We start from the raw sequence: 22,643 nt of genomic DNA on the forward strand, positions 1-22,643 counted from the left end.
CAACTTTCTTGTCTCATCTTCTGTATGTACCAGCACAACCTAAAGAGAACTAAGACAATCAGATGTATATGCTTACTCATGGAGCTTACAAATAAATGGTCTAAGACATGTACATGGACAAGAAAGCCATTTTCATTTTCACCCTCAAAAAATTAGATATCTAAGGATGAGTTTCCTAGATTAAGCTTAAGTCTAGGATAAAAGGCTTTCACCATTGACATGAACTTTTTTAGACTTTAAAATCAGAATCCTTTATTGATCCCAGAGGGAAATTGCAATTTAGACTTTACTCATGTCCATAGTACCACTAAAGGAGGTAGCCAAGTGCTGATCATTAAGATTCAACAGTTTAGTTTCCGTCTACGAAAGTGAATGAAACATAACACACTCACCATGAGCAAGATTAAATCTTTTACTATCTAAAGTCTGCAGTGTATTGTTTATGGCAGTGTTTCCAAGCCCCATTCCTGTAGTACAGATCTGTATACCTGCATAATTAAATGGTTAGGGTGTAAACAAATTAATTCAAAGTGGTTTGGTGTGAAATGTTTCATTCTACAGCAGCCTGCGGAGTCAGAATAGGAACCAGACGTCAGCGAAGTTTAAAGGTCTCTAAAAACTACCCAGAAAAAAAAAGTTACAATACAGCATCTGAATACAGTGCCTGATGAGACATTTCCAGTAGTTTTGTGATAAAGTTTTTTGCTTGGTCTAAAACGTATTTTAACCAGTTTATGGGTTTTGGACACTAAATAAAATGGCAAATATTTGTGTTGCAGACACGGCGACCCCCTGGTTCCTATCACCACCACTGTAAAGAAATCTGAGTTTGTACCAACTAGCTACCCTTTTCACATTAAACCACTCGGAATGACTCTGATCGTATCTCAACCTCGGAATCACGCTACGATGTTGTAAAATTAGCGGAATTAACGACGACGTCCTTCTTGAACTGAGTCGCGCGTTAGAGGAGTGAAAACGCGAAGCTGTCGAGTGAGTCTGGTCTACAGGACCGAAGCCGGCACTGAACTTGCTCTATCATGTTTAAGCTGGCGCCGCCTCGCAGGAGAGGAAAGCTAAATGACAGGTGCTCCTCTCGTCTCCGCCCGGAATGGCAGCGTTAACGTTTGCCAGCTACGCAAGAGACTCAGAGGAACAGAGAGGAGAGCTCTCGCTCTCAGCTGCCAGACTGCGGGAGGCTCTGGTGATGTTCCGCGCTCACAGCTGCGCTGAACAGCGCCGGGGAGATAAATCGTCGGTTTTCTCTGCCCAGCAAACAGCTAACGGCGGCTAGCTGTCAACACGACTTCTTTTCGCTCCATTTCGGTTCGGACAGCGACGACAAGGACCGGCAGCAGCGGGTTTGGGTGTGAGAAAGGTCGGCAGTGAACTCTCACCACGTATCTCCTTTCCGAAGCTGCGTTTTGAGCAGCGCTGCGATCTCTCCTCTCTGAGTCTCCAGATCAGCCGCTCCTCCCTCCGCCATCTTTCCTTGGGCATCGCCCGCTGCATTGTGGGATAGTGGAATGGGGGGGGACGGCGATTACGTCAAGCTGAAGGTTAACCAATCACTAGCACGCGTTCTATTGGACCGACAGAACGTTTAGCCAATCAGCGACTTGAGTCGTAAAGGCTCGATAGACCAATTAAACCAATCAGCTGCTCGTATCCTTCTTAACAGATGGGAACGATTAGCCAATCAGCGGCTTGCACTGTTGTAGACTGACAGGCAGGCGGGCACACTGTAACCATAACAACGTAACAGCGTCGTAATTAGCGTCAGAAGAATTTTAATCCATTTATTATTGTTGTTGTTGTTGTTGTTGTTGTTAGTTTTAGTTTTTATTTATATTTTGACGTTATCCCAAACCACCTTTACTAAATCTGGGTCCAGACCCCTAAGGAGCAAGTTCAGAAAGGCCGCACTGAAACAGAGGACGAGAGAAAAAGGGCAGTGATTTCTTTCCTGAGGCTGACAATGGCTGTAAATAAACGCTAAGACTGAAATCTCACATAGCCGCGTGTTCCTTGTACTGTACGTAGATCATGAACTAACAGTATCTGCAACCAAATGATGCGCTATATGTTGAAAAGGCAGTCGTTTTGGATTCATCCAAAGAGAGGACATAAGGTGTAGCTGCTATATTCGCGATGTAGGTTAAGTGGGGCACTGTGCAGGGAGGCCTAAGAGGTAGGCAGGGGTGACACCACTAACCTACTTTTCTTTTTTCCAGTTCTAAGACTAATGTTCTGATAACTACTGACTTTGATATGTTCAGAAGTCTTCTTGTACAAGTAAAAATTGCAATTCTCCTTCATTCCTACAGCGAGAACCAGTGAATGTGGACTTCACAAGATACATTTAAAGGCCTTCACGTTAAATAAACCAGCACATAAACTGAGTGTTTAATGGCGTGAAGTAACTCCACATAATTTCCCACTTGCTGTGTTTCATGTCACTGTCTGTGTACAAGAAGTGGAGGGAGAGGGCAGATAGGAGGTAGTTCTTATCATACATACATGTTTTTTTTTCTCCATGTTTTGTTTTTTCTTCCATAACAAATAGACAAAATAAATAGGCATTCAGTTTACTGTTTAATGAAAACAGCAAATTGCCTAAAGCCACGTTTCAACATATCTACATGCTCCGTAACCAAATGAACCAATTCTGATATCTGGCTTTGCGAAAAGGCATTTCTTTCTATCTGTGGTGTTGTTACTGTGGTAAATATGGAAACACCAGGCCAAGCACACATTATAGTTTACTATGGTTAATTATAGGTAATGAATATTACTGTATCTAGTTGGGTTATTTATGTAACATTACACCAGCAACGTTTCACATGTATGCATGAATGTTCACAATACAATTTTCTATTTAATTTGTAGGAGTCTAAACAGCTGTTGTCGTTTTTCTATACGCAAGGCCATTGTTCCACATTTCTTAACATATAGCATAGGTAAAGCAAGGTAAAGTAGAAAAAAGCTAAATGTAATGAAGTATATATAGCACATTCAATAAAACACTCTCTGAGAGGCTACAGCCTTGATGAGAGAATATAGAGTGGTTTGATGTGAAATGGTGCACTGGAGAAAAACTTACTGACTCAGATTCTTTACAGTGGTGGTGATAGAAACCATGGCTCATGATAAATAGCATTGTCCTTTAGCATCCAAAATGACCAGCACCCAGTTTTACCTTTATACACAATAATATTTAATACACCTGAAAAGAAATGGTTTCTTTGGGGACTATTTTGCCTTACAATATCTTGTACATATCCTTCCACCATATAGGGATTTTGTAAAATATGTTTTAGCCTAAAGCCTTATCTCAAATCAAGCTTCATCGTAACACAATTTCTCAGGCATCAGGCATTAATGACCATTTCCTGTAATAGCTTTTGGTGAAGGAGCTTTTAGAGGCATTCATCTCTTCCGATGTTTCCTATCACCAACACACACTCCAGAACAGAGCATTTCACATCAAAACACTCTGAATGACTTTGTTTGCATCTCATCTCAAATCATTGAATTATGCAGATATTTGGAAAATCCTCTGTGATACCAGACAAATCCCATTTCATATGGTGCAATACATACAACATGCAACACATCAACATACATTTCTAAGCCGCTTATTTTCTTGGGTCACAGGGTCGTATGGAGCCTATCCCAGAGCTTACTGGGCAGAAGGCAGGACATACACATTCACACACTCGCATCTTTGGCATCTCCAGTTTGCCTGACTGCCCGGCTGGGGAATTGAACCCACCTTCTTGCTGAGAGGTGACCCACTGTAGCTCCATGCTGTTACTAAGCATCAACACATTCAAAATTGAAAATAATGTGATTATATTTGACTGCATAATTATATTATCTATTAAGGCTCTTAAGTGGATCTTTAGATGAACTGTAAGGTGGTGAAAGTTCGGAGTATCTCATGCTCCAGTAAACTGTTCAGTGAAGACTACTTTTTTAGTTTATACTACTTACTAGAATGTCATCATAGATCTGCACTGAAAAAGTGACGCATTGAATTTACTTGTTTTGAATGTGTACATTATTTCCACACGAATAAAGAATATTCTAAACCACTTTGCTTATTGGCTTAGTGACTTTTTGGCCATAATTATGCTAATGTATAAGTTAAAATATATTTTGTTTATGTATACTGCTACTACTACTACTACTACAAATAATAATAATAATAATAATAATAATAATAATACAACCACATTTCCAATGAAGTTGGGACGTTGTGTAAAACATAAATAAAAATGAATACGATGATTTGCAAATCCTTTTCAACTTATATTCAATTGAATACACTACAAAGACAAGATATTTAATGTTCAAACGGATAAACTTTTTTGTTTTTTGCAAATATTCACTCACTTTGAATTTGATGCCTGCAACACATTCCAAAGAAGTTGGGACTGGGACATGTTTACCACTGAGTTACATCACCTTTCCTTTTAACAACACTCAATAAACGTTTGGGAACTGAGGACAGTAATTGTTGAAGCTTTGTAGGTGGAATTCTTTCCCATTCTTGCTTGATGTACAACTTCAGTTGCTCAACAGTCCGGGGGCTCCGATGTCGTATTTTGAGCTTCATAATGCTCCACACATTTTCAATGGGAGACAGGTCTGGACTGCAGGCAGGCCAGTCTAGTACCTGTACTCTTTTACTATGGAGCCATGCTGTTGTAACACGTGCAGAATGTGGCTTGGCATTGTCTTGCTGAAATAAGCAGGATGTCCCTGAAAAAGACGTTGCTTGGATGGCAGCATATGTTGCTCCAAAACCTGTATGTACCTTTCAGCATTAATGGTGCCTTCACAGATGTGCAAGTTACCCATGCCATGGGCACTAACACACCCCCACACCATCAGAGATGCTGGCTTTTGAACTTTGCGCTGATAACAATCTGGACAGTCCTTTTCCTCTTTGGCCTGGACAACACAACGTCCGTGATTTCCAAAAACAATTTGAAATGTGGACTCGTCAGACCACAGGACACTTTTCCACTTTGCGTCAGTCCATCTCAGATGAGCTCGGGCCCAGAGAAGCCGGCGGTGTTTCTAGGTGTTGTTGATATATGGCTTTCGCTTTGCATGGCAGAGATTTAACTTGCACTTGTAGATGGAGCGACGAACTGTGTTCACTGACAGTGGTTTTCTGAAGTGTTCCTGAGCCCGTGTGGTAATATCCGTTACAATCCCTAAATTCCTTGCAACTGCCCGTTGAGAAACGTTGTTCTTAAACTGTTGGACTTTTTGCTCATACAGTTGTTCACAAAGTGGTGAACCTCATGCCATCCTTGCTTGTGAACGACTGAGCCTTTCAGGGATGCCCCCTTTATACCCAATCATGACACTCACCTGTGTCCAATTAACCTGTTCACCTGTGGAATGTTCCAAACAGGTGTTTTTTTGAGCAATCCTCAACTTTCCCAGTCTTTTGTTGCCCCTGTCCCAACTTCTTTGGAATGTATTGCAGGCATCAAATTCAAAATGAGTGAATATTTGCAAAAAACAATAAAGTTTTCCATTTCAACATTAAATCTCTTGTCTTTGTAGTGTATTCAACTGAATATAGGTTGAAAAGGATTTGCAAATCATTGTATTCTGTTTTTATTTATGTTTTACACAACGTCCCAACTTCATTGGAATTGGGGTTGTAATAATAATAATAATAATAATAATAATAATAATAATAATTTACTTAAATATAGAGCTAAATTCAAGCTTGCATTACAAAATCCATGAACAAATCAGGCAAACATAGTAGAAACAAAGCAGACAGATAACAGAGCAGAGGGAGGAGACAGTGGACAGATAACAGAGCTGAGGGAGGGGACAGTGGATAACAGAAGAGAAGCAGTACAGAAATAAACATAAAGAACCCTACAGCAGTGATAGCATCATTTAAACCAGGTTGAGAATTTAGAAGGAAGAATAGCACTGCATAAAGAGGTGGGCTTGAGTTCTATAACAGAGTAAGCAGAGCAGTACCAGAGGACCTAAGCGTACAGGCTGGAGTGCATGTAGAAGTTCAGCTACATATGGAGGAAAAAAGTCAGGTGATGGCTTTGAATGTTGTAACCAGCAACTTGTATTGAATTCGGAAAGGGATAAAGAACCACTGCAGTTTATGAAGAAGGGCTGGAATGTGGAATGCGTGTAGAAATTGTGTACATTAAGTCAATTTAAACATTATTATTTTATCACTGTGTGTATTTGTGTGCACAGTAATACTGCCTCTGTATCAGTGACAGCCTTTCAAATCTGCCTAGAGTCCAGCATCGTTTGATGATTTCTCTGCTGTAGCACACAAACTAAACCTGGCAATGAGTTGATGAGTAGAATTAGATGTGCTTGGGGAGGAAAATCACCAAACTGTGCAGGAATCTGGCCTTCTGGGACCAGAGTTCCCCAACTCTGAAGCAAAACGTCTCTGTTCTTGTTCCTCAGAATTATTTTATTTTTTTATTTTTGTCTGTCCTACTTGAAGTATTCTCAGGCAGATGAAGTTGATGAAGAGTCAAACAGATGGACTGAGTGAAAAATAAAAAAATCTAAAATTTAGTGTCCTTCAGATGCTCTGGGAGGATGTCGTCCTTGTGAGGTAAGGCTGAGTTCCCCACAGTAAAAATAGCCAGCAGCCTCTCTTCCTCCTTCTTGGTTTTGGGTAAATCACTTGATGGTTTAGTAAGAATTTTGAGGCGCTACAGGGAGAGAGGAAGAGGAAGGAAGCTGTTTTTAGGTGTTGCTGTAAGCAGATATTAGAACTTCACATTTGAAGGTAACATTATAAAGCAATAAGTCACAAGAGGCCATGCATTACAGTGATTTTACCACAGTTACAGTGTTTGTTCAAGAATAGGATGACTGATAGAATAACTGTTACAATAATTCCATCAAAAAACATCAATGTTCGCATTTATTATTAATAATAATCACAACAAACAATTATTCCAAAAAGCAATATAGTTCAATATGCCTAGCTATATGACAATCATGACAGTCAAAAATTATTCTATGAATTATTCCATGAACAGCACAATGGTTTTCAGTAAGTTGATGCACTGGTTAAGTTGGGCAATATAGCACAATTACAATATCATTTTACTTAAAAATGTATTCAGAACACATGATACACAATTGTGATAAGTTGGAACAGCTAATAATGCTTTTCAAAGCATATATATAAATATTTAAATCTACATATATAAATATACATATATATGCTGTATTTTGCTGTATATATATTAAACATACATATATATGCTGTATTTTGACACTACTGTTGTTACTTTACAGGAATAGATCTAAAAAATAGAAATAAGAAATAAATAGATCTATAATAGAACTAGAGATAAAGATGTGATTTTAAGGGGTCAGTAAATCCAGCTGAATCTAATCTGTCTTGTGATAAAACATGCAGCTGATCCGTGTTCTCCGCTGACGATATTCACAATACAGTCGGAAAATTGCAATATAAGTCATCATGGTAGTGATAATATATTGTCATGTTCCCACCCCTAAAACAGATTTCAGCTGATGTGTGTGTTTATGTGTATATATCAAGTATTTTACAATGGCTTATAATACCTCTATTAGAGTTCCTTTTGTGCTGGCAATCTTGAAGATCATCCATGAGGGGATGCACAGCATGGAGGACAGAGCAAGGAGCCATCCTACTGCATAACCCCACCAAGGATACACATACACACTGTTGTATCTCAGAGGTGTGTACTTGACGAGAGAAAAAGCAAAGGTGGACTATACATGCAGAACAGAACAAAAAAGTTAATATAGAGCATGACCTCATACTACTTTTGCATGGTTTCCATGTGTATTTTCCAACACGACTACTCAATCAGTATCCAAAAAAAGCACAAGCAGGCATCACATTCTAACAAATGTTCATTACAAATAATAAACAATACTGGGGGAAAAAACACAAGTAAGATTTCAGAATGATTTGCAACTTATCAGCATAAGGTATCTACACAGTACTGTGCAAAAGTCAGAGATCACCTTTCATTTATTTAATTTCCAGTTAAAATGACCATTAAATACAAGTTATTAATTTTTCAACAATAACCAGAGCCAGGAAACACCCTCTGCATCTAAATATAATATTAAAAATCAGCATTTAGTTTTTCCTCACTTTGTTTTTTATTGTTTCCATTTCAGTTTTTTCAGTTTTTCAGAAAAATCTTCAGGGATATTTTTCCTTTCCTTTTCACTTTCAAAGTTCCATCTTATAAGTTGGTTATATTTTCTGCTTCTCATGATCCATGTGATTTCAAACACATTCAGTGATGTTGAGGTCTGGACTCCGGGGGGTCAGTCCATTGCTCCCATTGTTCAAAGAACAGCAGCAGTTTTCTTTGCCAACTTTTTCTTTTTTCTTTTATTTAATTTTTTGTCCATTCTTGTCTACTCTTGACAGCGATACATCCTTTCAAGCTCATAACTCATAGTGTTGAGTTGTTTTCTCATAGTTGAAGGATGGACAGAAACACCCGTGGATTTTTAGATGTGAAGAATGATGAGTCCAGCATGATTTTCTCCTCTCTCTCATGAAGGCTTTACAGCAGCACTATGTAATATTTTTGTTAAAACTGAAAGAAGCAGCATTACTGAATCTGGAGAAAAAAAGAACACACTAAAATATGATGTGTGTGCGCAACTGTGAGTCACCCTGTAAGGCCTGAAATGATCATTTAGAAGTCAGAGGTACTGGGACGGATTTTCTTGACGTGTTAACATCACATGCACAGGCTCAAAAAGAAAGCCCAACTTGATGTTTAGGTCTCAAATGCAAAATCAGCATTTTACTGATGAAAACAGTACTAGCAAATTCACTTCCATCCTCAGAAGATGCATCCTTCACCAAGTTTGGACTGAGTTCTCTTCGAATACTCTTTCCATGCACTCACGGTCATCAGATTCATCTTGTGTGGTTCTGAACAGCCAACATTCCAAAATGTTCTTCAGCAAGTTGCATACAATTATATATTTCCACCAGAGAGGTCACCAAATCCCCACATCTTAAATAGTGTTGAAATGAAATAAATAAAGGATGGTCTCTGTGTTTTTCACAGTACTTTATATGAATTTTGGTCTGTTGAAAAATAAACTGGGTAAATGCAGTCCGGTGATACTCACTATGCAGGTGAATGGGGTAAAAAACTTCCAGCAGTATTTAATTAGAGGGCCTGGACGGTAGCCAATCATATCTTCTATATTATCATAGAAGTGATCAGCACCTGAGAAAACAAGAGCATGAACAAATAAGTAAGCAGAAATCTCAACCAAATCTGGAGCAAAGATCAGTGCTGAAACAATTTATCTGCCCAGTGCGTTTGCATTGCATATGGTTAACTATATAACATTTAGACATTTAGACTAATTAGTTTCTCTTTAGACAGCACCAAAATATAAGATGACACAACGCACCAACGTTGAATAAATAAACTGAATTATTATTAATCACTATAAACTATTTTTTTCCCACAAAGAAATGTAGATTACTAACAGTTTGCTATAAGTGCCAAGCGACACACAGATCAAAGATTATTCCACAAACTGTACAGGTTCAAGGAAAGATTAGGAATATTTTTAGCCATCATTTGGTTTGGTGTTATTGTTTTGGATGGTAATAATCAATAACAGCAATCGTCATAACACTTATCTTTTCTGTCATTTATCATAACTTACCATAGACCCAGGCAATGCAAACAGTCTCAAATATGGCCATGAAGAGCAGACACATGCCTGAGGCTGCGTAGTAGTCAAAAAGCTGGAATACGTACATCCCACCCTGTTAATCACACGTATGCAAATGTATGACAATGTAAAAAAAAAGCAATAAAGTTACGTTTTGCAAATATATTGTAGCTTAAAGGCTGATCATTAATCAAACTGAAAATCAAGTACATAGCCATGCAATCTCCACAAACACTGGCAGTAGAATAGCTCATACTGAAGGACACTGCTAGATCTGCCCCAGTCAACTGTAAGGCTATGTTTAGATGGCAGAGTGTATTCCACCCAAAACACCATTATAGAAGACAGGTAAAATTGAATCAGACAGTGAATGCTGAGCAGTATAGAAAGACTTGCACACACACATCATCCAAACCACTTATCCTTCTGAGTTGTGGGGTAGAAGGACTTGCATTTACTTGCATTTGTGATATAAAAAATATTCAACTTGAAGACAAATATTAAGTCACTGGTATTTGTACCATTCTTTGCATTGTTATCATTGAAGGTTACTAAAACTCTTGAGAAATGGATGATGAGCATCGCTCACTACCACAGTGTGGTGAGTAGTTGACTTTAATGTAGAAACACGATGCTTGTTGGTGTTCAAGGCATTGCTTACATTGTTAATGTTTACATGGGCTGACTAGGAAAAATTAAACCTACAGTGGTTTTCTCCCTGACATTATCCTCTTAGAAGAAGTGCAATAAGTATTAGTTTCTTTAATAATTTCAGTAAATATGATGTATGATGTAGTGTAGAACTTCCTGGCCATAAAATCACCCATTAAGATTCGCTTTGCTCCTTCTCCACTTCGTGAAACACTTTGCAGGCAGACTCCACATGGTTCTGATGCGAATCTTTGTTTGTGGAATACACGTCATAGCCTGAGTGATATTATCTTGAATGGGAAGCATCTAGGAGCAACAGTGCAGCCACAAAGTGGTAGGCCATGCAAACAGAGTGGGCCACTGAGTGTTGAAACGTTGCGCACAAAAATCTTCTGTTTTTTTCTCACTTTCCGAAAGTTCTAACCTGCCTCTGGAAGCAATGTATGCACAAACATCGGGAGCTTCATGAAATGGGTTTCTATGGCCAAGCAGCTGCAAACAAAATGCAATGGCGGCTGTCAGCTGGAGTGGTATAAAACACACTGCCACTGGACTCTGGAGCAGTAGAAATATATTCTGTTTAGTGTTGATTCACGCTTCACTACTTGGCAGCCTGATGGACAAATCTGAGATTGGTGGATGCCTAGAGAACATTATCTACTGAAATGCATAGTGCCAACAGTACATTTTGGTTGAGGAAGGATAATGGTTTTGGGGTGTTTTTCAAGCATGGGGCCCCTGTGAAGAATAGTGTTAATGCTACAGCACACCAAGACATTTTAGGCCATTATATGCTTTCAATTTTGTGGCAACAGTTTGGGGAAGGTCCTTTCCTTTTCTAGCCTGACTGTGCACAAAGCGAGGCCCAGAAAGACATGGTTTGGTGAGTTTGGTGCAGAGGAACTCCAGTGGCCTGCACGTAGTGCTGAACTCAACTCCACTTAACACCTTTGGGATGAACTGGAATGTTGAATGTGAGCCAGGCCTTCTCATCCCACATCAGTGCCTGAACCTCCCACAAATGCTCTTTTGACTGAATGGGCACAAGTTCCCTCAGACATAAACCAAAATATTGTGGAAAGTGTTCCCAGTAGAGCGGGAATACTAATGCCCATGGTTTTGGAATGGGATGTCCAACAAGCTTGTACAGGTATGATGGGCAAGTGTCCACATACTTTAGGCCATTCAGTGTATGCAGCATTAACAAAGAAACAACATCAGAGTCAGAAATGTTCTGATGTGCCAATCAATTTTCCTTGAAGAAGAAACAAGTGGTGCTGCTAGTCCTGAGACTGAAACAGAGCATGTCAACACACAGTGCTGTTTATCTGATGGGGACAGTTTTGAGGGTCTACCATGTCTTACTATATTTACCCGATAGTTTCCTACATGTATGTTATATTTTCTGTATGTTAAAAAAAGAACTTTTGGAAGCTCCTGTTTTTTTTGTTTTGTTTTGTTTTTTTCTTTCTTATTTTCTTTTGATTTTTCCCTTCCTTGTGCAAGTGCCTTGTCTTATATATACTCTCTTTAAAAATCTCCTGAAAAATCAATAGTTCGTACTTAATAGCTGTTTTGAATAGAAATGAAGTAAATTAAGTCCCATCTCTGACTTTTTCACAGATGACAAACCAACATCTGCACAAGCAGCGTCACGAAGCTTAAGTCCTCACCTCCATCAGCATGATGAGACCCACAAGGAAGGAGAGGAAGGACACCACAAACAAGAGCAGCTCCCTACGGTTCTTACGCCGAAACACAGCTGGATACATGTCCACTATGGCTGTGACCAGGCTCTCGACACACACAAACTACAGTTAGAGAGATAAAATAGGTTAAATAGCCACTGCTGGAGTTGGTCAGATAACAGCAGTGCATTAAATCAGTTACAGTGAATAACAAGAACAAATGTCCAGTACATTCTCAAAGGATGCCTTTATCTATGGCCCTGTTCACACCTTGAATTAGTTCATTTACCCATTTATGCCCACTGGCCTATACGCTGCCTGCCAAAGATTTGAAGACATCTACCTTTACAAAGTGTTTTAAATTCAAATTAGCATGTTTTCATTATGGGCTTGCAATGATTTAACATAGTCACGATTAATAAGGTTTATTTTTACACAAATATAATTTTCCATGATGATATTTGTGATAGTGATCTCTAGGAAACAATACCACACATTTTATGTTGTGATTGTCAGTGATTTTATCATGCCAATCATCCAGTCAGGTTTCAGAGCAAAATCACAAAAAAATCCAACAACAGTCTTAAAAACAGAACACACCTGTCCTCAAATGTGACTCACAAAACAAATACAGCTTCCAGGTACAGGACACATTGCATTGCATAATGTCAGGTAAATGTGTGCACAAGCTTAAATGACAATAGTGACTAAAAGCTTACTTGACTGTCCAGTCCAAGGAAGATTATCATGATGAAGAAGAAGCAGGCCCACAGAGGAGAGAAGGGCATCATTGAAACAGCCCTGGGGTATGCAATAAAGGCCAGACCAGGACCTGAAATGCATTGAGACACTGGTCTATCTAACATCTCTGTAGACCTGCATCTGGCCGTAAGCATATGTAATAATGGACTTAGCCATCCATGTATTAGTTCCCCAGTACAAGGCAAACTCATGAACCAAGGGGAATCACAAGGCAATTCCATTAATTTTTCAAAGTTTCTGCATGATTGCATCATTAAGTGGCTGACAGAGTTGTTCAGAGTCAGTTGATGCACTGTAAAAATGGTTTGTTCAGCCTACAAATGTACTTCATAGTAAACTATTTAACTGATCTTATTCAACTCAAATAAATATTTAATAAAAGTATGCAAATTCAAATATCAGTTTAACCTAAAACAAGCAATATTTTACATCAATCCAAACCTCAAGTTTTTAAAATCAGCTTCTGGCTGGTTCCACTTTTTACAGAAACTTGTAGAGTCAGTGGCGGTGATATCTCTACATCACAGAAAATGATTATAGGAAATGATTATACGCATGTTATCTGATGTCTGAGACATGTTTGATAATAGTTTTGAAACAACATTTTAACCCAAAATGTTTTTTTTTAAACCATTCATAACAGAGAGGTACATGCAGGGTGTTGTAAAGCAAAATAGTCCTCAAAGAAAACTCGTTTTTCAGTTAAGCCACTCTTTTACCATCATCAACATATACAACCTCAGAAGACACCTATAGGTTCACTAGTGGTTTTAGATAGTAAATATAATGTCTAGATTTTAGACATTGTGACCTCTGGTTCCTATCCCCACCACTGTAAAGAAATTTGAGTTAGAAAGTTTCTCTACAATGCACTTCACATCAAAACATTCTGAAGGAATTTTTTCAACTTCAACCATAGAATTTTTGAGAAATCGGAGGAATTCCCCTTTAAGTAAGAATAGGAGAGTGACAAGTATTAAAACTATGCATTGTCATCAAGCAGTTACATACCCCTTACATGGTAGTCTGAAACTTTTATTAAACAGTTCTACAACTTAAGCATGACTCAAATATAAGCATAAGTTATAATAAGCCTGGGATATTAAGTGGCTAATTAGTAACTGAATTTAAACTGAGCAATCATTTTGAACAAAAGTAATTGTGACAACTCTACCAAGAATTTATGAACAACTAAAAAAATTTTGATGCAGTGAAATTGCAAAAGGCCTCAAACTGATCTGACATTGAAATATTTCCAGAAAAACTCTTACCAGACTCGGCCACTTCAGAAATCGGTACGTTCTGCTCATATGACATAAAACCAAGAATGGAGAAGATGGCAAAGCCAGCCACAAAGCTTGTTCCACTATTTAGAAAGCAGAGAGCCAAGCAGTCCCTGTGATAGAAACATATTTATTACTAGAAGCAATAATAACAATATGATCTCTCTCTAATGTGTACATTGAAAAGGGACGTGTACACAAAAAAAACCCTATTATTATTTCGTCCAATAAGGATGTAAAAACCCTCAGATTAAAGCTGATGTTCTGCAACACTTTAACCTCATCGTCACGGTTTCATTTCACATCCTATGTGCTGGAGTACAATGCAAAAGAAATAAACTGTGTTAACATTCAAACACATTTGGATTGTAGTGTAAATGGTACCACAGATACATGCAGTACCTGTAGCAGTTGTTGTTGTACTTGTTGTAGCTCCCTAGTGCTGTTAGACTCCCTAAACAGAGGGCATATGAGAAGAAAATTTGGGTTCCTGCATCCATCCACACCTGGTTAAAAAAAAAACACAGAGAATTTCACTGATTTTTCAAATCTTTGAGTAAGAGAGTCACTGGCACGTAAAGAAAATCTTTGAGTGGCTTGATTGAAATGATACATTCTTCAACTTGATTTCTTTATAGTGGTGGTGATCAGAATCATGGGTCACATTGTCTACAACACAAATGTAGTCATTTTATTTGCTATCCAAACCCACCAAGTGAACCTACACAGGTCTGCTGAGTGTTTAAATGTAATATTGATAATAGTGTGTAAAAAAACACTTTTTTAAGCAGCAATTATTTTATTTTATTTTTATGACTTTCTTTACTATTGCATTTGTATTATGTTCTTATTCTTTTTTTTCTGGGGTCTAGTCACACATCTGTAAATTAACAAAACAAAACACTTGGACTGGGGGCAATGTTTGAATCAGGGAGGACTCTGTTCTGTTCTCAAACACAGCCAGGAGACTTTCCCCTCTTTGTGATCTCTTTCTTGAAACCCAGATGGGGTCAAAACACACTGTGATCCCCAAAGGAGGGACTTGACCTCAACTAAGGTGCTCGCCTGTTGAAGAGCAACCAAATAAGGAGAATTTTAATGCAACAGCTCTACTTGAAAGCAAAAGTCAGCACTTACTTGGTAAATATTAACATTGGACTGCAAAAAATATTGTTTGCTAAATGTAATCATGATATCCACCTTTAGGACACTGACATTGTAGAAGGCTACAATATGCAAATGAGCCTCTAACCAATTACTATGTATTGTGTGATATGAGCATCCTGGTCAATCAAGGCATTCATGTGATCAAATCAATTTGGTCAGAAATAATGCAGGCCGAATCTTTAACCATGTCACATTAACGGTTTACCATTGTGTTGTTAGTATATTGGAAGGGATATCATAGTATGTAGCTGTATAATATAATCATGAATAGTATTTTGTCCATATCATACAGCCATACAGAGGATGCAGAACCACAGATATAAGCATGTCAGTGTGGTTGAGTTGTACCTGTGGATCAGCTAAACGCCCAACGTCAGGGTACAGGTAAAACTGGATGCCCCTCACTGCCCCTGGTAAGGTAAGGCCTCGAATGAGAAGCACCAGAAGCATGAGGTAGGGAAAGGTGGCGGTAAAATACACAACCTGCAGAAATGAAGACAAAACAACACTGAATGAATAAATCTTCTGAGTGAGATTTAGTGAGTGAGGGCATCCAGGGAGCTGTCTCACAAAGCAAGCACAGCAGACAAGGTTTCTGCTTCAGCTTCATAAAAACGAACAAATGTCTTGACTGAGTCACTTTACAACAGTGGTTAATAGCTCGCTCTGTTAACTCAGGTTCAGATATTCAAGCTAAGATTCAACCCTGTGTGCATACATCTGAAAGTGGAGTGGGCTGTTTATGATGAACAGCCAATCATGAGAAGCAACTAAACAGGCTACTTGAAAATGGAGGATATGGCTTGCTCAATTACTGATTCTAGGTAGTCCACTTCACACCAAGGCATTCCTGCATGTTATGATAAAAGATTTTAATTGCCTTTATTTCCATGGCAAATCCATATAAAAGTATTGTGCTAGGGCACAAGAGAGAAAGCTGCCTGTAGTGGGCACGGCTTTCCACTCTCAAGCAAAGAAAGGTGTATTTTAGCTTTTCACCAATAACACTTTTACATGGATTTGCCCTGGAAACAAATGCAATTTCAATCTTTAATCTTAACATGTAAGAGGGCCTTAGTGTTATGTGGACTTTGAACAATCAAATTTGATAATAATTCCTATGAATATTGTATTTCTAATTCATTATAAATGCATTAATAAGGTGTCTTATGACAATACATGATGCCTTATAATACCAGGCATGAGCTTGTCAAATTGGTTCTAAATTGTTATAATTAGATGCATAACACTTTATAATGTAAGATTGTATGACTTTATAAAGTTGGGCTAATGGTTTATGATATTTATTCATAAGGACAGTTTAGACACTTATGTTGCAATGCATTATATTACTTTATCGAGCTTTATGCCAAGCCATTACAGGCTTTAAATAAAGTGAGTTTTTTTAAACGTCTTTCAAATGTTGAAATGAAATTGAAATGAAGTGAGATAAAAACAATGAAACACTATCAAAATCACGCTGCATATACGTGACAGGCTGTTTTCAAAAAAGAAAAAATGTTTTTTTCAGGATTTTCTGTTGGGGCAGAATTAGGGTGGGCCATTTATATGGATACACCCAAATAAAATGGGAATGGTTGGTGATATTAACTTCCTGTTTGTGGCACATTAGTATCTGGGAGGGGGAAAACTTTTCAAGATGGGTGGTGACCATGGTGGCCATTCTGAAGTCGGCCATTTTGGATCCAACTTTAGTTTTTTCAATGGGAAGAGGGTCATGTGACACATCAAACTTATTGAGAATTTCACAAGAAAAAATTCTTTCATGAGTTATTTACAAGTTTCTGACCACTTATAAAATGTGTTCAAAGTGCTGCCCATTGTGTTGGATTGTCAATGCAACCCTCTTCTCCCACTCTTCACACGCTGATAGCAACACCGCAGAAGAAATGCTGGCACAGGCTTCCAGTATCCGTAGTTTCAGGTGCTGCACATCTTGTATCTTCACAGCATAGACAACTGCCTTCAGATGACACCAAAGATAAAAGTCTAAGGGGGTCAGATCAGGAGACCTTGTGGAGTGGAGACCAATCCACTTTGGAAGCTGGCACGTTCCCTGAGTTTTTCCAGCAAGATGGTGCATCACCACATCATGGGTGTCAGTTCCGAGCATTCCTAGATGAACAGTTTCCTGGAAAGTGGATTGGTCGTTGTGGGCCAGTTGAATTCAAATTCAGGCAAAAGTGAGAGGAGTGCAAAAATGACATCTAAGCGCATAGAGAGCCTTAACTGTACGGTCTGATGGGCTAGCTGTAAAGGTCACTAAAAAGTCATGTACTGCGATACATGACACAATTACATCAAAACAGTTCTCTGTTGTTTGAACCAGACTACGGCTTGTGAAAAATGTCTGTCAAAGTTCACCACAATAAAATGAAAAAATATATTATTTTGATTATATTCTTGATTAATATGTACAAAACAACTTCCAAAAATGTATTTGTTTTAAATTTATATTGAAGCATATATACAAAACTCTTTGATTGTTTGGAGGAAATTGACTAAACTCAATGTTTACTTGAGTAATTAAAAATCACTTCTGAAAACCACTTCAGGGTAAATCTTGTCAGTCAGAAATATCTGTCACAATTCACAGATGGCATTGCTATGGGAATGTTTAATTACAAAAAAAATCTATATGTTACAGTTTACTCCATGGTAGTTTGTGTCCCTTCTCACCTAAGTGTTCAAAATTCTTAGTTGCCTCCATAGAAAAGGAATATAAAACACAAAATGCCACAAACGTCACTAAAAAAAACATAAAGACCAGAGAGTCCAACTCTTTCAGAGGCTGTCCCAGATCAGAATTTGGTCAAAGTCTGGGCCTGCATTAGTCCAAGAGCTGTTTAGAATAATGATATGATAATCCTGAGCTTAAGCCCTAATGCAGGTTAAATGTGCAGGATAAATTGCTACAGTGATGTATCCTGGTAAAAAATGATCCACCTTTGTGAGACAAAAAAATCCAGGGTAAGATTGAGCTAAGTTAAAAATTAGCAAGAAGCAAAGCAAGGAATCCTATTTCATGAGATAGACCCATGCTCTGGGTTGGTAGGCAACTCTTCATGAAGGTATCTCTCCAGGAAAAAAAGGTCGGTGTCCACTGGACCAATGAGTTACAAAGGAAAGCATAATAGCTAACGCATTATTCACTCGCAGAAAGACCAAACCAACCTTTCCTGTTGATTTCACTCCTTTCCAGATGCAGAAGTAACACATGATCCAGGCAATAAGCAGACACAAGGCCAGGTCCCAGTTCACAGAGCCCATCTGGTCAATACCTGGAGAGAGCCGCAACACCCTTCTCCTGTTCACACGGATCAAATAAACATCTTGAACACGGCCAATAACTTCACTCATTTTACGAACAGAGGTATATGTAACTGGACTGGCAATTTCAGGGATCCAAGCACTACACAATATAATATTAAAAAACTAATTTAACATTTACTAAGGGTTGGACCAACACTAAAGTAGTCTAAAAGAATATGCTATAATAGAACCAGAACTTACTCCCAGAACTCAATAACAGGAGAAGTGGCATTTGCAGTCAATGTGAAGTTGGCAGAATCATTCTTCCTTTGGAACTCCATACAAGTATCTTTGACAAAAACAATGGCCCAACACTGAGGTACCCAGCATGTCATGCACATTCCAAACAGTGAGTTTGTACTTCTAAGAACTAATGGCTGTAGAAAGTAATCTTCTCACCTAGATTCCAAGAATTGCAGCATGAGGACCATGGCAAGTCCCAGGAGAAAGAGTAGTACAAATAAAAGATGGCCCATGCCAGAACAATAATATAGTAACAATTCAGTAAGGATACAATCACTTGTGTACCATAGCCTAGTCCTGTGAAGAAGAACATTAATGTAAAAGGCTAAACCAAAATAGATCAACAAACAGAATAGAAAACATCAGCACTCATCTACTGGAGCCAATTACAAAAAGCAGGGTAAAATGTTTGCCCTTAGAACAAAGCAAGAACGTTTTCTCATAAAATAGAACAGATAAATGTGTTACCTTCAAAGAGAGGGCTGATTTTCCTCCAGCAAGTGATGCCTCCCTCACTGGTGTACTGGCCTAAAGCTGTCTCCAAGACAAACGTAGGAATCCCACAGGTGAACAGGAAAATGAGGTATGGAATGAGGAAGGCACCTGCATTTACCAAAGTGGAGTATTATGAATATAACATAGCACAGTGAAGATAGAACATGCAGCTACATCCATAACTTCTGCTTAAATGACTCATTATTACATCTGTTTTGGGTTATACATTTCTACATTTTACATGTACAAACACTGTGTTCTTTGCCGTGGAGATACAGGGGTTTGAGTTGTGTCCAAAACAATGAAAGCACTTATGTAAGGGGCCATATCATGGAAATACTAACTTGCCCTCACTTTTTTGAAATAAGGAGTTTGTAATATATAAATGTAAAGTTTGTTAAAACATTCACTACCCAGTCCATAAGGTCCATATATCGTTGCTAACATGTATCTCCATTTTTGCGATTTTTACTTTTCTGCATCATTTTAGCTCAGCAGCTGTCCTTTACATTATGTAACAGTTTAATGATGATCAGACCAATAGAAGTGGTCCAGAATTACTTAGAATAAAAACTTTTTCCATTAACTTACATTGAAAGTAAAGAACGTTTTTGCCCTCTCCTGTAAAGTTATGATATGTAAACTATGCTACAAAAACAACCCGTTTTGAATTAATTGTCGCTGTGACACCAGAAGAACCAACATATATATCCATCAGAATATCCATCTATGCGGCTTGCTGCAGTTTAGCCCTGCTCATTCATTTAGAAGTTCTGAGGAGTGTTGTAGCCCAGACTGCTTTTTGAATGAAACACAATACAGAACAGCCAATTAATTAAAGCTCATTTATATCAACCTTAAAGACACAGTAACAAACACAACCAGTTTAATTGCAAGGGATAAAGAGAGCCTGGAAAACGGTCATGTAAAAATGAAGCATAATCATTTTTGGAACATACAACCACACAAATGTGGAGCTCAAAGAAAGAAAAAAAGAAAAATGTATGAGCCATTTAAATACATTAATTGGCCATTTTATCAGAAGAACCTATCATATAAAACATCTATGTAGACTTGAAATTACTGACTGTAGCCCATCAATTGTTCCAGAATTTATCAGCCTCCCCCAACCCCATTTACCAGTTGAAAGGGACCACCATAAGACTACCACTGATCAGATATTATTTCAGTGGCAGACCATTAATGGTATGAGTGTTTCAGGCACAGCAGTTTTTCTGGAGTGTGAGTGCTGGACTGAGAACAGTCCAACACCAGAAAACATACAGCCAGCAGCCTTTAGTCAGAAACGGGCCACTGGCTAAGACTAGAGAATGACTTACAAACTGCACATAGAAAAAGTTGAGCTACAGTCACTAACTGTATATCAACAAGATATGTGTGTCTTACAGAGCAGACGGCGAATGTACACAGTGTTTAAAAACTCCACCAAAGCTGCTCTAACTGACGTACTGACCATCCCACTACCATGTCAGTACCACTGCTGTGCTGAGAATGATCAACAACCCAAATAATACGTGATCAGCGACAGTGCTATGGTGGCCCTTTTTCCTAAGGATGGGCAGGATAGAGGCGTAAACAAATGTGCATTAACAGATGGGTGACAGTTAGTAACTGTGAACCTACAAACCATACCAATGTGGTATATATAGGTGTTTCTGATAAAACAGCCAACAATTATGAGTATTTCCTGTCATTTCTATTATTTTTATTTAATGTCATTTGTGTTTTGTAAGTACAGCTGCTTGTTAGATAAATGTTCAGCTTAGCAGAATCAGTGGAACATTAGCCTAAGAATGAGGCTGTTTAAAGAGTGATCAGGTTTCAGAAATCCAAAAACAGCCACATCTGTCAGCTGTCTGACAAAACAGTGGCATGAGTCCAAGCAACTGCTGTCACTCTGAACTCTGACTTGCAATCTTATCTCCAAGATTCTCCCTATGAAGAAAGAAGGCAAGTCTGAGGTACTATCCACACTAATCCCTTCAAACATAGTGTACTTTAGACGGTAGAACTTCTAGAACTCACCTCCTCCATTCTTGTAGCATAAGTATGGGAATCTCCACATGTTGCCCAAGCCAATGATAGAGCCAGCAACAGACAGCACAAATTCCAGTTTGCTGCTCCATTGACCTCGTTCTTGTATCTTCTCATCACTTTCTTGACCACTTTCTTGACTTTCAGTTATATCTTTCATACATTACAGTTCACATTTTGACATTAAAGTTGTTAAACATCGCAGTTCATTTTACATCAATGTGATCTCAGTTGTGTTCAAGATGAATTCACATAGATTAGAACGCTGGTTTGATAAGTTCATGCAAATGTTAATGAACAACATCTATGAACACTTTTCACACCAACATGATCTCAAAGTCCAGTGTCATTGATTTCAGTCTCTCCAGTAACACTACATAGAAATAAAGTCTTTCTTTAACTTGCATTAGCTTTAACAATGCTTCCAATCAGAAATTCATGATTAAGCTTCTGCATAAGCTGTAAAATCATACATTACTGTTGCTAATAGTTTAGCCAAGTTGTAACAAGCCATAGCTCTACAACTTACCTTTCATTGTATAAGAAAACAGCTCCAGAAGTTGTCAGGCTTTCCTATACAGTTATAATGAGTTCATGTTTGGGTTCCTAATCCACCCTCCTCTGGACTGTCCCTCCCACTTACACCACCCCTTCATTCACAAATACACTCATGAGCCCTCTTTCACCCTGAGACTAATGACAGTGTTTCACAAGTTTTGGAAAGATCAAATGAGAGGAAAACATGTTTGTGGTTAACTGTTTTCAGAATAACATGGAGATTTTCTTGAACATGTAGAACATTAACATTTTAATGATTTTATTGCTGATTTTTTACAGGCTTTATAAATGAGCACTATGGCTGCTATGAATTAAATGTGGACTACTATATTTCACTGTTCACTTTCACGAATAATATTCAACAGCAGTGACATCAATAAAATGACATCAACCGTCTTTACTTTAGCACTGAATAAGAAGGAAGTTTATACTTTATCAAGGAAGCAAAGTGAGTAAGATGTAAGGCACTTTCGCTTGACTTTTAAAGGGGAATTAGAAAGGGAATTGTCAATTTTTCAAAAATTCTTCAAAGTTCAGTAGTTAAGATATAAATAAAGTCATTCAGAGTGGTTTAATGTAAATGGTTAATCATAGAGATTATTTTTTTTTTCGGTGATAGGAACCAGGGGTCACTACATCTACAGTGCAAATCTACCTTTTT

The 22,643-nt window shown here is 38.2% G+C and overlaps 2 protein-coding genes across 7 annotated transcripts in view; both read right to left on the reverse strand.

Moving 5' to 3' along the window:
• The window catches only part of LOC108425339 (ubiquitin carboxyl-terminal hydrolase 15), a 33,398-nt gene extending 31,839 nt beyond the window's left edge, over positions 1-1,559 (reverse strand). For 3 of the 5 annotated variants that reach the window (XM_017693914.2, XM_017693913.2, XM_017693912.2), the window contains exon 1: positions 1,398-1,521. In XM_017693914.2, coding sequence (XP_017549403.1) covers positions 1,398-1,486 — 89 coding nt within the window. In that variant the 5' untranslated portion in view covers positions 1,487-1,521. Of the gene's footprint in view, positions 1-1,397 lie in introns of all 5 variants that reach the window. The other 2 variants (XM_037539110.1, XM_037539115.1) reach the window with 2 other exon arrangements.
• A 4,907-nt stretch (positions 1,560-6,466) lies between these two features.
• On the reverse strand, positions 6,467-22,042 carry LOC108425342 (sodium- and chloride-dependent GABA transporter 2-like). 2 transcript variants are annotated; one of them, XM_017693921.1, is made up of 15 exons: positions 21,954-22,042; positions 21,416-21,577; positions 19,343-19,477; positions 19,031-19,171; positions 18,833-18,920; positions 18,494-18,626; positions 15,647-15,781; positions 14,534-14,637; positions 14,120-14,244; positions 12,806-12,918; positions 12,072-12,209; positions 9,739-9,841; positions 9,187-9,287; positions 7,621-7,764; positions 6,467-6,734 (listed from the first exon to the last, which is right to left on the reverse strand). In XM_017693921.1, exons 1-15 carry the CDS (start codon positions 21,958-21,960, stop codon positions 6,585-6,587), a joined length of 1,779 nt encoding a protein of 592 aa, XP_017549410.1. In that variant the 5' UTR covers positions 21,961-22,042; the 3' UTR covers positions 6,467-6,584. The 2 variants fall into 2 exon arrangements, with proteins under 2 accessions (XP_017549410.1, XP_017549408.1); XM_017693919.1 differs by having other exon boundaries at positions 7,621-7,791.
• Positions 22,043-22,643: the final 601 nt, after the last annotated feature.

The sequence above is a fragment of the Pygocentrus nattereri genome, chromosome 1 (assembly GCF_015220715.1).
Source record: "Pygocentrus nattereri isolate fPygNat1 chromosome 1, fPygNat1.pri, whole genome shotgun sequence".
NCBI lineage: Eukaryota > Metazoa > Chordata > Actinopteri > Characiformes > Serrasalmidae > Pygocentrus > Pygocentrus nattereri.